Source organism: Rattus norvegicus, chromosome 11, assembly GCF_036323735.1.
Source record: "Rattus norvegicus strain BN/NHsdMcwi chromosome 11, GRCr8, whole genome shotgun sequence".
Taxonomy (NCBI): Eukaryota; Metazoa; Chordata; class Mammalia; order Rodentia; family Muridae; genus Rattus; species Rattus norvegicus.
Genome location: NC_086029.1, coordinates 15929934 through 15947424, shown reverse-complemented (window position 1 = coordinate 15947424; position 17491 = coordinate 15929934). Strand labels below are relative to the sequence as shown.

The window sequence follows — 17491 nt, the reverse complement described above, 5'->3', positions numbered from 1 at the left end:
TGCAAGTGTTTACTTTTATGTAGTACACTGATTTCAAGAATTCAGCTTATTTAAATGAATTTTTATGCTTCATAAAAATGGGATGTTTCATTAATGTACTCACATTCCAGGTATTAAAATATTTTGAAAGGACAGAAAATGATACAAGTAGGATTTTCTTGTTGTTGTTTGTTTTATCTTTATTTTTTAAGCTCAGGGGTAAGAGTTGATGGAACTGAAAAGGTGGCTCAGAGCTTTATAGAACGCTTTCTGCTCTTTATAAAAGACCTGAGTTCAGGGGTTCAGTTGCCAACATTCACATGGCCTCTCACAATTGTCTAATTCTATTTCTAGGAAGATTTAATGCTGTCTTCTGGGCACAAGGCACACGTGGCACACAAACATATTACAAACATTCATAACAGTTAAAATAATGGCTACTAGAGTCATTTCAGAAAAAAGATGACAAGTCTCTGCAGACTTGAGACAAAAGGAGATATCAGAGCTCAGCACATGACAAACAATGCATATGTCAACGTTGGTACCTTCAATGATGAGGTGCTTCCTAGAACTCAACTTGGTATCAGGATAAGTCCTGGCTGTGCATGTCATGCTCAGTATTTTCATCCTATTCTAAAAAAAGATGAGAGGTGTGGTTCAACAATGGAAACATGTTTGGCATGCTTGAGGCCCTAATTCCAATATTAAAAAAAAATTTATTGATGTTACTGTTTGTATCCAAAAGTGATCTTGGGCAAGAGGGCTCTTTTGATTCAGTTTCAGGAGAAAAACAAAACTCTGCACTATTAGCTATACCTTAAATGTTTAAAAAATATGTAAGTAGAAATAACATTAATGCAATGAGATAGCACTACAAGTGAATAAGTAAAAGCGATTTGCCTGTGTTACAGCAGTTTGACGCATAAACATTTATTGAAACATTCTAGCAATGAGATGTAAATTTTTCTTACTGAGGGAGGGACACATAATCTTGGATCAAATGTAATCCATCTTCACAGCAATCTGTCTATTAAAATATTTAGGCAAGTTCTTTAACATTCCATTTTTTTCACCTTGGAATTGGAAAAGTAGGTATACTTTTGTCTGTTTGGTGTTGCCACTATTCCTGACATTAGATAATACACAAGCATAATTTATTCATCTCTGTTGGGGGCTAGAAAGCTGAGAGAGCATACTGTCAATCCTGGCTGTATCATGGCCTGGCTAGGAAATCAGGCAGTCTGCAGAAACGAAGCAGGAGTGAGGAGGAGCCATGCTGTTCTGGAACAAGCTCACAGGAGCAAACACTTTGTCAAGGATGACTATGATCTGATAATTTCTTAATGTTCTTCAGGCCTTAGATGGACTAAGCTTGAAGCACATGAACATCTGTACATGATCAAGTCAAACATGCTATATAATATATAAGTATAAATGTGCAGTATAAAATATAATTGTAGAACCAGCAGCTAACAAGGACACAAGTTCAGATTATAGATCAATATTTTGCATCTTGAAGAGTGCTACATATGAAGAAAAATGACTTCTGATTTACTATATTATCATGTACCCACTATGTGTTGCCTCCCATTGTTGTAACAACTCAAGCATTAATGTGAATGGTGCTTATCAGGTGCCTAAGAGGATTACCCAATTGAAAAATCAAATTTTTATTTTGCCATGCAATATTCCCAACAAACATGGATGGAGATGTGTCAGAGACAACCTGAGAATCAGTGATTTCAGGGACAAAATGAAGTCTGACATACTATCTTAGGGTTTTACTGCTGTGAACAGACACTATGAGGCATCCCTTAAAAAGGACAACATTTAATTGGGGCTGCCTTACAGGTTCAGAGGTTCAGTCCACTATTGTGGATTGCCTTAGTGCTATATTTGTATTTTGATGCTAATTACACTTCCCCAAGAGTGGCTGGCTACTTAGGATTAAGAGTGAATCACATACTCAGATGACTTCATCAGAACCTTCGCCCTATTTTAACTTGTAAAATAAAGGCTAGAGCAGGTGATTGGGCGGGGGAAGGGAAGGTGGAGCTGAAAAGTTGGGGGTCGGGGGGGGGGGAGAAAGGAACAGTGGAGGAGTTGGTGGAAGGAATATAGAGCTAAAGTACTTGACCTGGAGAAACCACAAATAAAGGATCTCATAGCTGGGGAATAGGGTAGTGTAATGGTAGATGTGCCCAATCTAGGCTCGAAGCTTGTTCATATTGAGTTGTATTTTCATTGGATGGGCATATTTGGCCTGGAGTCTTTACCACAACAGACTATCTTCTAGACAAGAGCATGGAGGCAACCAGGTAGGAATGGTTCAGGCAGAACTGAGAGTTCAACATCTAGGCAGCTAAGGTGAGGGTCTTAAAGTTCACATATACAGTGATATACCTACTCCAACAAGGCCACACCTAATAGTGCCAGTCTGTGGGCTGAGCATAAAAACCATCACATTCCACTTCCCGATCCCCATAGGCTTGTCCAAACATAAGAGTCTATAAGGGCCATCTCTAAACACAGCATAATGCAAAATTTATTTAGTTCAACTTCAAAAGTTCCCATAGCAGTCTCAACAATGTCCAAAGTTCTATGTCTTTTCTGAGAATCATCCAGTCATTTAACTAATTCTAAGTAAGACAGGAAACCAGCTGGGAACACTCCAAACTCTGAGTTTCAATGTCTGATGGCAAAGCAGTCTTCAGATCTCCAGCTCCTTTTTCATCTGTATTGACTGCAACAAACTTTTTTCTCCTGGGCTGGTTACACTCCCTGTTAGTAACCTTCCTCAGCAGATAGCCAGTCCACCACTCTAGCATCTCAAACATCTTGGGGTCTCCAAGGTAACTTCAATTTCACTTGTTCCAATGTCTGGGATCCACACATGACTTTCTGCGTACAGCTGCTTCAGGAGGTATAACCCTGACTATCTCTGGAACATGACTTCTTTATGCTCTCAGAAAAGACTTCCTAGATGCTTCCTCAGTGATGCTGGTCTCTTCTTAATCACCACTAATTTCTTAACTCAAACTAACCACCATCAATTGGCCCAGCAGTGCCAAATTCTGCTGCTTGTAGGAACTGGAATAGGACCCCCTTGTTCTTTTATATTATTTATTTCCAATTCTTTCACTGCCTAAGCCTAAGCCTGCCTGTCCTAGATCTTGTTCTGTAGTTTGACCTTGAACTCAGATTTGCATTCCTGTTTCCTGGGATAAAAGGTGTGTACTGCTGTCTCCTAGAACACAGGATTAGGCTCCATTTCACTTTCTAGTGCCCCTTTAATACTCAAACCATATATTAGATATTTTTCCTTTTTCAGCTTGCTGCGCTTGTTTAAAATGTTCTTCATAAGACTTAACCAGAGAATAAAATCTATGATGGGTGCTTCTGAGACTCCCTTCGTCAATGCAATTATCTAAGTCTCTTCACCTTAACTTCAGGCAGACACTTCAGAGAAGGACAAAAACTTAAGAGCAGCAATTGGGAGCGACAGTGACGCAAAATGGCAGCCACCACAGGTTTGGGAGTAAAAGTCCCTTGAAATTTCTGACTGTTGGAAGAGCTGGAAGATAGCCAGAAAGAAGTAGGCAAAGGCAAGTTAGCTGGGGTCTGGAAGACAACAAGGACATGACACTTATAAGATGAAAAGGTGTGATAATTGGGTCTCCACGAACAATTTACGAAAACCTAATATACAACCTTAAGATAGAATGTGGGTCTAAGTATCTAGAGGCTCCCCCGGTCTGTGAGATTTGTGACAAGAGTCAACATGAGCAGCGTGAGCAGTTCCAGTGGAGTGGTGGATTCAAGAGCCATGGCAGTGCTGGCAAAATGGCACAATTCCCACAGCATCAAAGTCATCCTGCAGGAACTGAGGCGCTTGATGATGTCAAAAGAGAGTATGAAGCTGCCACAGCCACCAGAAGGACAGTGTTACAACCATTAGTCACCAAGGCTCCAGTCTCTCCTCCCCATCCAACCCAAGTTTTCATTTACCACGGTAGTGAATTTTCTAGATCCATCTGTAGACCTCAAAGTAGTGGAGAGGAAGCCCCACTCAGACTTCATCCTGAGACACTGCTCTGATACTAACTTCTTGTCCATTTGAAATACCTAAGTTGTGCTATGTAACATCATCTGTTGAGTGTAACCGCTGTCTGCCTGGTTGAACTTCTGGGATCAAGAAGGTGTGTTGAAATCGGTTTCCTTTGGGAGCGGTGGGCACAGCTAACGCACCTGTGGACAGACACATCTCACACAATCACCTGCTGCTGGCACTTGGCCTGGGTATGCCTTTGCCCGCCCCGTCCTCCGCCACAGCTGTGTGGTAGCGCTTAGAATAGATGGGGAGGCTTAAGGTAGCAGCCGTGGGACTGACCACCGTTGGGCTTGGGGCGCTTTGGCTGCACCCCTGCTTTCTTAAGTCTTAAGTGATTGCCCCATCCAAGCCATGGTCCCCACTCCTCCACATCCACCCTTGGCCAAACCTTAGATTGTAACCTCCCCTCCCTCTGAAATTGGCCGCGGGTGAGGAATTCAGGGCTTCCTGTCTCCCCATCTTTATCAAGGGGTGCTGCTTTCCCTCTCCTCAAGTCCCTTGCTGCCTGTCACCTCCCAACGCTTGCTGTGGCCAGAAGCCACTGGATGAAATTGGAAGAGCCTGGCCTCCCTCTCTTAGCTCTAGACCACACTCGTCATCTGCCACCAGCCTGGGAAAGGAGCACTGTGTCCTCGGTCCTGCTACCACCATCAGCTCTTGAGCTTTGAGCTCAGGTCTAGAGGTGAACAGAGTAGTCCCAGGGCGACTCAGACAGGCCAGCGCTCGGGGTCCTTGGATATATGCCTAGAGAAAGGCCATGTGGAGAGTCCTTGGTGCACATGGTTCTGAGTTGGTTCCTTTCCCCATAATTGCTTTGCTTTTACACATTGAAGAGGTTTGAACAGGGCTCTCAGTCACCCTGACCACCCATTAGGTCTGGTGTGGAACCTGATAGCTGGAACACGAGACCCTGACCCTACAGACCCCGGTTTCAGTGTTGTTCCTCAGACCTTTGGCAGGGACCCAAAGGAGCTCTGTGTCGCCACGTTTGCAGATCATTTGTAGAATCGGTGGGCCTGGCTCCTGGCTCATTGCCACACTCCTACTCTGTGTTAGGACCACTAAATGTTGAAATGTGGATGCACACCGACATAAAGGCAATTTGCTGTGTTAAAAAAAATGAAAGAAAGAAAGAAAGAAAGACGGAAGGAAGGAGAGAGAGAGAGAGAGAGAGAGAGAGAGAGAGAGAGAGAGAGAGAGAGAGAAAGCAAGCGAGCGAGCAAAGAGCGAGCGAGCAGCAATTGTTAGCCACTGGAGAGGAATCATGAGGGTTTCCTAAGGATTTAGACAGCCTCTGGGAAGTTGACCACACTCTAGTTGGAACTCATATATCCAAGGATACTTGGCAACACAAATTAGTTTTGACAGTTTTAAAAACTTAAAAGGACACAAGCTTGGATGGGTAAGGTAGTGGAGGGGGGTGATATTGGAAAAAGTAGGGAAGGGAGTGAATATATATGATTAAAATGTACAGAATGCTCAAAGAATTAATAAATTATCTATCATCTATCTATCACCTATCTATCTATCTATCTATCTATCTATCTATCTATCTATCTATCTATCTATCTAGTGTTGTTTTTAACAAAATCTCAGCCAATCAATTTTGCCAATAAAGACTTGGGGAACCAGATGCTGGGATGAAAGCCTGCTAGCTCAGAAAGACAGAGAAAGCACCCAGCTGGCCTTCCTCCTCAGTCGGTGCTGCAAAAGGAAGTTCTCCTCAACTGCTTGTTTGCCCCACCTCTTGAGCTATGTTTGACTTTATTTAATTCTGTTTACAATTAAAAAAAAAAAAAGCTCTTGGATTAAAGGTGTGTGCTAGGGCTGAGCCACACTGCAACTGGAAACATGATTTTCCCAGTTAACACAATCTTGGGGTTCAAAGTTGTTGTGGTTTGCCCCGGAGTTATCTGTACTTTTATGCTAATTCCACTGCCCCAAGGACTGCTGCCTAGTCACTACTCAGGTGACTTCACCAGAACCTTCTCCCCATTGAATTTGTAAAATAGAGGTAAGGGGCAGGTACAGGATAGAAGGAAGCCTGTCATTGGAGGAAAAGGAAGGATGGGCGGGAGAGAAGTTTGAAGGAGAGAAAGGAGGAAGAGACAGGAGAGAGAGGGTAAGAAGCCATGTACGTAAAATTAAGATTCCCCTCTGTGTATTTACAGGTTGTTGATAATGTTCTTAAGGGATGGATGATACTGGGCTTTGTATATTTAGGTGGGCAATTATATCTTACCAATTGGGTCAAAGATTATTGTGTTGTGTGTTCTTTTATGTGTAGATTTAAGTGTAATGGAGTGTGGGGCAGCTGGTTGGGGCCACCACGGAGTTGGGATGTGTGTTTCTGGCATGGAAAGTGCCTTAGGAACTAGATAAATAGAGAGATTGCTGCCTGGCTCAGAGAGAGGTCTTCGGCAGTGTGATAGGGGATGGAGCAGAGCGGGTGAGAGGCTTTGCTGACTGAGAATTAAGATATCCAGCAGATATCTTGGGGCACTGTGGTGCCAGATCTAGCGAGGTAAAAGACAACATTACTTTTTTTAATTTTTTATATATTTTTTAAAGTTGCTTCTTTTATATTTTTGTTAGTTTCCTCAAAGTAACTACAGATATAACAAGCGTCAAGAAATCTCAATGACTAATAACCTCCCCTAATGAAATAATAAGCATATAATTATAAAGCTTATAGGTATTTTCCTTAGGACAGATGCAAAATAGTTATTTAATGGAACACAATAGTCTTTTTAAAAATACAGATATACAATTCAGCACTTCATCAGAAAAATTAAGGGTATTTTAAAGTCAAACAAATGCAAAATGAAAAGTAAATTAAGCAAAATTTTAAAAATGTGACAGAAGTCATCACTGACAGAAAAGACCAATGGTAGATAAGATAAGTAAGTTTGAAGATTGACATACTGCTTAGTATGGTTATGGGGAAAGAATAAAAAAGAATACAGATGGGGCTGGAGAGATGGCTCAGTGGTTAAGAGCACCGGCTGCTCTTCCAGAGGTCCTGAGTTCAAATTCCAGCAACCACATGGTGGCTCACAACCATCTGTAATGAGATCTGATGCCCTCTTCTGGTGTCTAAAAATAGCTACAGTGTACTCATATACAATAAAAAAAAATAAATCTTAAAAAAAAAGAATACAGATGTTCCATGGCAACATTAGTGTAGCATTAAATGAATTGATACATTTTTAAAAATTTTTTTATCTTTATTAACTTGAGTATTTCTTATTTACATTTCGATTGTTATTCCCCTTCCTGGTTTCCAGGCCAATATTCCCCTAACTCCTCCCCCTCCCCTACTATATGGTTTCCTCTCCCCTCCTCCCGCCATTACCAGCCTCCCCACAACAATCACGTTCACTGGGTGTTCAGTCTTGGCAGGACCAAGGGCTTCCCCTTCCACTGGTGCTCTTACTAGGCTATTCATTGCTACCTATGAGGTTGGAGCCCAGGGTCAGTCCATGTATAGTCTTTGGGTAGTGGCTTAGTCCCTGGAAGCTCTGGTTGCTTGGCATTGTTGTTCATATAGGATCTCGAGCCCCTTCAAGTTCTTCCAGTCCTTTCTCTGATTCCTTCAACGGGGGTCCTATTCTCAGTTCAGTGGTTTGCTGCTAGCATTCGCCTATGTATTTGCTGTATTCTGGCTATGTCTCTCAGGAGAAATCTACATCCAGTTCCTGTCAGCCTGCACTTCTTTGCTTCATCCATCTTATCTAGTTTGGTGGCTGTATATGTATGGGCCACATGTGGGGCAGGCTCTGGATGGGTGTTCCTTCTGCCTCTGTTCTAAACTTTGCCTCCCTATTCCCTGCCAAGGGTATTCTTGTTCCCTTTTAAAGAAGGAGTAAAGCATTCGCATTTTGGTCATCCTTCTTGAGTTTCATGTGTTGTGTGCATCTAGGATAATTCAAGCATTTGGGCTAATAGCCACTTATCAATGAGTGCATACCATGTGTGTTTTTCTGTGATTGGGTTACCTCACTCAGGATGATAATTTCCAGTTCCATCCATTTGCCTATGAATTCATAAAGTCATTGTTTTTGATAGAGGAGTAGTATTCCATTGTGTAGAAGTAGTATTCTGTTTTGTCCTAACAACAGTGTCCTTTGCCTTACAGAAGCTTTGCAGTTTTGTGAGATCCCATTTGTCGATTCTTGATCTTAGAGCATAAGTCATTGGTGTTTTGTTCAGGAAACTTTCTCTAGTGCCCATGTGTTCGAGATGCTGCCCTAGTTTTTCTTCTATTAGTTTGAGTGTATCTGGTTTGATGTGGAGGTCCTTGATCCACTTGGACTTAAGCTTTGTACAGGGTGATAAGCATGGATCAATCTGCATTCTTCTACATGCTGACCTCCAGTTGAACCAGCACCATTTGCTGAAAATGCTATCTTTTTTCCATTGGATGGTTTTGGCTCCTTTGTCAAAAATCAAGTGACCATAGGTGTGTGGGTTCATTTCTGGGTCTTCAATTCTATTCCATTGGTCTATCTGTCTGTCTCTGTACCAGTACCATGTGTTTTTTTTTTTTTCTCACTATTGCTCTGTAATACTGCTTGAGTTCAGGGATAGTGATTCCCCCAGAAGTCCTTTTATTGTTGAGGATAGTTTTAGCTATCCTGGGTTTTTTGTTATTCCAGATGAATTTGCAAATTGTTCTGTCTAACTCTTTGAAGAATTGGATTGGTATTTTGTTGGGGATTGCATTGAATCTGTAGATTGCTTTTGGTAGAATGGCCATTTTTACTATGTTAATCCTGCCAATCCATGAGCATGGGAGATCTTTCCATCTTCTGAGGTCTTCTTCAATTTCTTTCTTCAGAGGCTTGAAGTTCTTATTGTACAGATCTTTTACTTGCTTGGTTAAAGTCACACCGAGGTATTTTATATTATTTGGGACTATTATGAAGGGTGTAGTTTTCCTAATTTCTTTCCTGGCTTGTTTCTCTTTTGTGTAGAGGAAGGCTACTGATTTATTTGAGTTAATTTTATACCCAGCCACTTTGCTGAAGGTGTTTATCAGGTTTAGTAGTTCTCTGTTGGAACTTTTGGGATCACTTAAATATACTATCATATCATCTGCAAATAGTGATATTTTTACTTTATTTTTTATATTTTTAGAACACCACAATTTGATTAAATATCTTGGAATATTTATTTACTTTCATTTTTTCCAGGCTGGATTTCTCTGTTTAGGTCTTCCTTTCCTGGAACTAATCCTATAGACCAGGTTGACCTCGAAATTGGCCTGGGATAACTCCTCCTGCCTCTGCCTCCTAAGTGCTAGGACTAAAGGTAAGTACTACCACCACTGGGCTTGATAATTTGATTCACAATGGAGGAGTTAGATAAAGGCTGAGGTAACTGAGAGGGTTTGCAACCCCATAGGAAGAACAACAATAACCAACCAGACTTCCCAGAGCTTCCGGGGACTAAACCACCATCCAAAGAGTACACATGGAGCAACCCATGGCTCCAGCCACATATGTAGCTGACGATGGCCTTGTTGGACATCAGTGGGAGGAGAGGCCTTTGGTTCTGTGAAGGCTAGATGCTCCAGAGTAGGGAAATGCCAGGGTGGGGAGGCAGGAGTGTTTGCAGGGGGCGCACCCTCATAGAAGCAGGGGGAAGTGGGGATGGGATAGGGGTTTCCAGAGGGGAAAACAGGAAAGGTGATAACATTTGAAATGTAAATAAAGATATCAAGTAAAAAAAAAAAGGAAAAGAATTTCAGTACGTGTTAACATAATCATAGAGTTGTATTACTTTAGCCTGTTAATTCCATAAACTTTAGTAAATATTTCTTTATTAAAAAATATTTCTGGGGCTGGAGAGATGGCTCCGAGGTTAAGAGCACCGAGTGCTCTTCCAGAGGTCCTGAGTTCGAATCCCAGCAACCACATGGAGTCTCACAACCATCTGTAATGAGATCTGGTGCCCTCTTCTGGTGTGTCTGAAGTCAGCTACAGTTTACATTATATGTAAAAAACATTAAAAAAATTTACGTAAAATGGTACAATTTTTCTTTCAAGGTTATAAGAATTCAGTTTGTGTAGAGCCTGAGGTAGATTCTTTATTATCCCTTTACCAAATTTGTTCTGATTATCATCCTGCCTCTGCTCTTATGGTCATATTGAAAATTCTACCTGCCTTTATATTGCCACCCAGTCACAATGAACTCAGCACCCTCTCTCTGCCCCAGCCTTCTCCATTTGATTTATTCTTTCTTAGGTCTCATCACTTGCTCCAGAAAATATGAACTATTCTCATATCACCCATTAAAACGTACTTTACCCAGTGTTCCTTTCATCAGGAAATGGCAACTCTGGTGGTCAAAGCAAAGCCTGCCATTACCCAAGACTATCGGATCTTTCACTCTATCTCAAGGTATCATTTTTTGTCACACAGACTATTAGAGCTGCCTCCCAATTGGGCTCTCTTTGCCCTTCTCTTCCCTCAGGCTGCCCTTCATACCATATTCCAAGTCTGATCATATCATTCCTGTTCAAAAAATTTTAAAGTAGCCTCACAACTTTTTTTTTTAAAGTATATCTACTATGTGCTAGGCTTTGTAAAGGTAATAAAACAAAAACTGTTTACCCTACAGAACTCACCTTATAAGGGGATGGGTGCAGGATATGAACAATAAACAATATAATATATTAAACTATACAGATACTTTGAAGACAAATGAAATGGGTAGGAAACATAAGCAGACTGTGTGTGGTGACTCTGAATAGGATAAAGCATTAGACCCTTCCTAGTAATATTTTGAAGCAGGGACATGAAGAAACAGTAGGGAAAATGAGCTAAGGAAAAATGTCCCTTTCAAGTAAAACATCAAGAACATAGGTTTGAAGCAGAGACCTACAATAATGTCTAAGGAAACCCTTGTGGTTTTCTGCAAGAATGATTTAGAAAATAAAATAACTGAAGTCAGAGGTCAAATCTAAAAGATACTGTCTACAGACGGGCCTACAAACTCTAGATCAGCACGATCCAATCCCGTAGACAATTGCCATATAAAATTTGAAATTAAGTTTTTCAGTTTTACTACCATACTGCAAGACCTCAAAAGCCAGATATGAACAGTGGTTGGTGTTGGCAATACAAGAATATTTTCATCTTCTCAGAAATTCTCTTGGGTAGGGTTTGAATTAGTGGCTCACCTGGGAATGATTTTCCTTCTCAGGCAACATTTGTTAGTCTGGAGGTATTTTCACTTGTATCAAGTTAGAAAGGGGCGCAATTTTCTTTGTGGAAATGTGGGGATGGTGTTAAGCACCCTGCAACCTCTACAACAATAAATTACCATGTTCCTAATCTCAATAATTCTGTACTTCGAAAGAACTCTAATAGAAATCCAGTTTCTACTACTAATACTCACAACACAGATCACTTTCTACCCAAGGTGTTTGTGTATGTGTATTTTCCCCACACCACCCAAGCGACTATTACTACTTTGTGGACACCAGCACAAATCTAATGGCAGCAGGTCCTGCAGCTAGAGACGCAGTCCCAAGATTGTGTGACACCCTGCCCATCCAGCTCCACATTAGATGCAAATCCAAAGCCCCAGGTTGTTTCAGTTGTACTTAATGACCAACCAGCTGACAATTGGAGGTCCACTACCTCATTCTTGGGCTCAATTTTATAATATAGCTAGCTATCTAAAAGTCTGCGAAGCGAGGGATCAGAAAGAGAGAAGCAAGTTAAGTTCTTTTAAAACATTTTCTCCCTATAGCGTTTAAAAGTGTAGCCTAATTTTTGTAGCTAAAGAATATCAAAGTGCTGGATCACCTAACTTAGAGGTGGCTAGCAGAGTAAACACTTCCAAATGTTCAGGGGACCCTGGAGGGGAGAAGCACCTCCACCGGCCAGCCTGGAGCTTGCTTGCTCTGAGTTCCGCCCTCTCCCTTATCCCCGCCTCCACCATTAGCCAGGAGGCGGTGCAAAGGAGTTTACTGGTTCGTGTCTATCCAACCCTCGAGTGGAAGGCAGATGCTCAGGACGCTTCTTTAAATCGCGTTCTCTGGAACTCCAGTACCGGCCGGAACCATCATGTTTCCGCGCTGACTTCCACCCAGGGGGCTAGAATATTCGAGACTCTTCCGGCACCAGCGATTGATTGAAAAGGCACTTCCGGTGTCTGTTGCCAAGGCGCCGGCCGGCCCGCGGGCCGTGAGGGCGACATTGGTGGCGTCGTCCTCTGCCCCCTTCCCCGGGGGCGAGATGTCGGGGCTCAGCCACTTAGAGTCGGAAGGCTGCCGGAACCTACTCGGCATGCTGGACAATGACGAGATCATGGCCCTTTGCGACACCGTCACCAACCGCCTGGTGCAGCCTGTGGACCGCCAAGGTAGGCGCCGGCGCGGGTGCCGGGGTAGTAACCTCAACTGGTCGGGTCGGGAGGGGCGGCTTCGCCCAGGGAAGTCGCTGCACAACTCTCCAGCCTCTTTGCCGACGGAGCCGGGTCCAGGGGCGCTGGTGGGTTGTACAGTAGTACTGGTCGGGTAAAGCTTTGTGGACTTGCTGACCCGAGTAACAGATTGAGCCACTTTTCGTGATTTTCGGGAAGTCCCAGAGTGTGTTTCAGTTTTCAGTTCCGATTTCCGAGGGGGATCAGTCCGCTTCTGCTGTTTTCTTCCAGCCTGAAAGTGGGATAATAAACACCATTTGTGGGTATCTTAGGTAGATACCCACTGAAACAAATAAAAGTTTAAACCTTACATTCATAGTTGAGAAGTGGCAAGACCACATTTTTTTTTAAATAAAAAGACACAAAGACACAATAAAAGACACAAAGGATATATGTACATTGAATTTATTAAAACATTAAAAAAATATCCTAACTAAATATCAGTGAAACAAATGTTGCTGAAAAGAAAGGGATAGAAATGCTAAACAAAATAAGAAGAAAAACACTCCCAAACCTCCAAAACAAACAATCAGATTTAGTAGTTACCCTGAAATGGGTGGGAATAAGATAATAGCATCTTTAAGGAAGATACTAAAAAGTGGGGGCATCAAAGATACTGTGTGTCAGTGGAATAAGATCTTTGGAAAAGGTAGGTGTAATGAGTGCAATTTCTTTTTCTTTTTTATTTTTTTTTAATCCTTGCTATTTTGCAGCAGTAATATATCTGAAAGCTATTTGGACTGTGTTTTCAGCCCAACTTTTTAGTTTAAAAATCTCTTGATTCTGCTGTTTTCCAGCTCTGGTTGTCTGTAAAATCAGAAGTTTGACAATATTCCTTGGTATCAAATATTGCGATTTTAACCATTTTCTCAAGATTTATGGATCTTAGGTATTTAGAGCATAGAAATAATTTTTTTTTCCCTGAGTCAGAAAATTTCACTGTGTAGTTCTGTCTGTCCTTGAATCACTTTGTAGACCAGGCTGGCCTCAGACTCAGAGATCTGCCTGCCTCTGCCTCCCGAAAGCTGAGTGCACCAGTGTGCACCACCACTGCCAGGCAAGTTAAAGGAAGTTTAAGGTCTAAAGGTTTAAAAAGCAGACAAATGGGTAAGAAACTTCTTGCATTTCAAAGCATAGCCATGTTATGTAAAAGCAAGAATCAGTACAAGATCTTAAATAATTTTCAATAAAATTTTTGCTGATGCCTTCTAATTGTCCATTAATTGTTTTTACTTTTTTTCTAGATGCTATTCGTGCAATATTAGTGTATAGCCAAAATGTAGAAGAACTTCTGAGGCGCAAAAAAGTCCACCGAGAAGTCATATTTAAGTATTTGGCAACACAAGGGGTGGTTGTACCTCCAACTACTGAAAAACATGGTCTTATTCAGTATGCAAAAAGTTACTGGGAAGAACAGTCTCCAAAACTGAAGGAGACGGCAGAGCCAGTTAAAAAGACGGAGGACATCCAGCTCTTTGAGCAGGTATGCTAGATTTGTGCTTACATTCAGAGTCCCTGTTCTGTCTGAAACTGCACAATCCCGGCTCTTAGGTACATGGTTCACAGTTCTTTTGTTTTCCAGTCTTTCTCCTATACATACTTCAAGACCATGAAAGTAACTTAGATACAGAATATTCCTCAGATGTACCGGTGTGTATGTGATCTCTTGACTTAGGTGTAAGAGTAATATATTCCTCTTTTTGTAAATGGGGATTATTATATGTTTACAGAGTCTACGATATGAATATTTTCATTTTAAAGGAAGCTGTACTTACAGTTTCTGTACTTTAAAAGAAAGCTTTTGTACATTTCCTATTTCATAGTATAAATCTGCATTAGGTAGCTGAATAAAAATTTCATTGAAGCAATTAAAAAGATTTTACTTCAGTTAATCCTGGTTGCTCTCAAGTAGGGGTGTGTGTGTGTGTGTGTGTGTGTGTGTGTGTGTGTGTGTGTGTGTGTTAGATGTTGAGTACCTAATGTTAATGTCTGAAATCTGGATAATTTCTGAGGTTTTAATTAGGAAAGGATGTTTTAAGGTCTTGTTTGCTTAATATACTGAAAAAAAACATGTTCATAGCAATTTATATAATATACTGAAAAGAAATAAAGGAATGTTCATTGTGCTTATTGTGAAGGTGGAGAAAGTACAGTTAATTATCACATTTGTGCCAAATATATTGAATAGCAGGTGCTCTGTGTAGTATAGAATAAGGTATACTATCTTACTCTTGTGAGGAACTAGATTTTGAAATATATAGATGGATGAGGTCTAGATTATAGGGTTTGTTTTCATAGTAATATTCCCTTTTAATTAAAAAAGAAGGAAACAGTAGCTGGGTAATGGTGGTTTGTGCCTTGAATCCCAGCACTTGGGGGTGGGGAGAAGCAGAGACAGGTGTATCTATCTGAGTTCTAGGCAAGCCTGGTCTACAATTCCAGTTCAAGGACAGCTAAGGCTACACAGAAACCCTGTCTCGAAAACAAAAAACTAAACCACACCAAAATGAAAACAGTATTAATTCCAGTCATAGAAAATTGCCCATTTCAGTCAACTTTGGAAGTATCTGTTTAAAGAGGGTAGGGAGGGATTTTTTAAAAAATGATCCAGACAAACTGGTTAGAATAAAAGTCACTTTAATGCTAGAGCAGATACCATTGGCAAGAGGTTAATTAAGTACCTTCAGTAGAATTTATGGTGATGTTAGAAAAATGCACAAATTTCTCATGAGCTTTTTAATTATTGTAGTTGTCTTATTTTTATAATCACCTTTATTTATTCAATAAAGGATCCATTTGAAGCAATTGTAAAGTTTTGAGAGATGTGTATAATCAAGGGAAAAATCATGCACAAACCATTATCATTGACTTCATGCAGATACTGATATTTTAAAGGGCTTTGTTCATTTCCTATTTTTGTAAACTTCTAGGACCAAATTCACTGGCATTAAATATAACATTCCTATTTACTGTTTCGTAATTGGCTTTTAAGGGACAGGATATCAGAATAGGTGGAATGTTACATGCCTGTAACCTCAGCATACAGAGGACAAGAAACTTGGTGATTGCAAGCCCCAGATCTGTTTAGGATACATAGTAGATTCTTTCTTAGAAGAAGAAAAAAAGAAAAGGTCTAGGGGACTTACCAAGTTTGATACCAACCCCAGCAAAGAAAAGTGAGTGGGCGGGAGTGGGGATGGGAGAATGGGAAAGAAGAGAAGGAGAACGAATGGATGAGAGAATACTTAGGGCTCATCTTGGACCCCTGGGCTCCTGGGCTCAATCCAACTTTACTTCAGCCTCCAGAGTAGCTGGCACCTTAGCAGGGTTTGTTACATTTTACTTAGCTAAATTTAAATTTAAAAGGTTTGCTTCCTTTTTGGAAGAGGTTTCTCTGGGCTGGGTGTGGTTCAGTAGTTCCCTTTGCTTTAAGCAGTGCATTAGCACTTGGGTTGGGCAGGAATGTGGATGTGGGAGGTGACCTTCGCTTTGCTTTCCTCTTACAGCAGGCAAAGGAAGATAAAGAAGCTGAAAAGGTTGATTTTCGTCGCTTAGGAGAAGAATTTTGTCACTGGTTCTTTGAACTTCTTAATTCTCAGAATCCTTTTTTGGGACCACCTCAGGATGAATGGGGCCCACAGCACTTCTGGCATGATGTGAAGCTTAGGTTTTATTATAACACCTCAGAACAAAACATGACAGACTACGAAGGAGCAGAAATGGTGAGCCTTCGTTTACTGTCATTGGTGAAAGAGGAATTTCTTTTTCTCAGTCCCAACCTTGATTCTCAAGGACTAAAATGTGCGTCTTCTCCTCATGGACTAGTTATGGTTGGAGTTGCAGGGACTGTCCACCGCGGAAATTCTTGTTTGGGCATATTTGAACAAATTTTTGGACTTATCCGTAGCCCTTTTGTAGAAAATACTTGGAAAATCAAATTTATTAACCTGAGAATCGTTGGAGGAAGTTCCCTTGCTCCTGGATCATCGCTGAAACCATCTGTAACATTTGAACAGAGTGATTTCGAGGCCTTTTATAATGTAATCACTTTGTGTAATACCCCTGAGGTAAGACCTAATGTAAGGCAGATATTGGATAGTGGAACTGGAGACCAGGTTTTATGTAGTGGAGATGAGGCCTTGTTGAACAAAAAGGAAATGAATTTGCCTACCCCTCTAAAGCATTGAACACTGTACCACAGCCTGAAGAAGCTGCAGAAACACAACACTGACCATCTCTAAGCCACTGCAGGTCTGAGAATTGACATATTTTAGCTCAAATAACTTTTTGGACTACAGACTAATGTGAATACTTGCCTATTTCTACCTGAGTTACAGCAAATGTTCTGTGAACTTATTGCGGTCCACCAAATAAATCCCACTTTAGATGTTGTAGATACCTGTGTGCCTTAGAGACTTTAGGTAATATTTTCATTTCATTTAGTGACTAGCCTACTAATCTCTGAACTTCTAAGTGGTAATGTTATTCGTGCTCATGGCTTATTGGATCTCAAATGCATAAAATGTTGTAAAAAAAACCCAGCATTTTAAAGATGTTAAGTATAAAAGTCTTAATTATTCAAGACGCAAATAGTAGACTTGTTCAAAAAGTCCAACCAGTTAGCCTGGGAAGAGAACTTAGCTGCCTCTTTGCAACTTCTTTTTCAGGTTACCTGTTCTAGTCCAGGCAAATATTTCAAAATCTGTTACTTCTCTGAATTATTTTGGGCATAATTGCTGTTTTCAACACAGATCTTTTTACTGCTTAGGCTTCAGCCAACAGTTTCCAGCATGTTTACTCTAGTACTCTAAAGATAGAAGGTATGCTTTAAGACTTTGAAGGCATTCACGATTCCTAACAAATTACTGTTCTTATTCTGGTTGATCTTCTCAAAAGAGAAACAAATCATAGACTTGTGCAAACAAAAACACACAATAACCTGGCCCATTTAGAACTTACAACAT

At 40.9% G+C, this 17491-nt stretch overlaps 1 protein-coding gene across 1 annotated transcript; it reads left to right on the top strand.

The window, feature by feature from the left end:
* The first annotated feature begins 12272 nt into the window (after window positions 1-12272).
* On the top strand, window positions 12273-16921 carry C11h3orf38 (similar to human chromosome 3 open reading frame 38). Its single transcript, NM_001005552.1, has 3 exons — window positions 12273-12467; window positions 13772-14010; window positions 16034-16921. Exons 1-3 carry the CDS (start codon window positions 12341-12343, stop codon window positions 16712-16714), a joined length of 1047 nt encoding a protein of 348 aa, NP_001005552.1. The 5' UTR covers window positions 12273-12340; the 3' UTR covers window positions 16715-16921.
* Window positions 16922-17491: the final 570 nt, after the last annotated feature.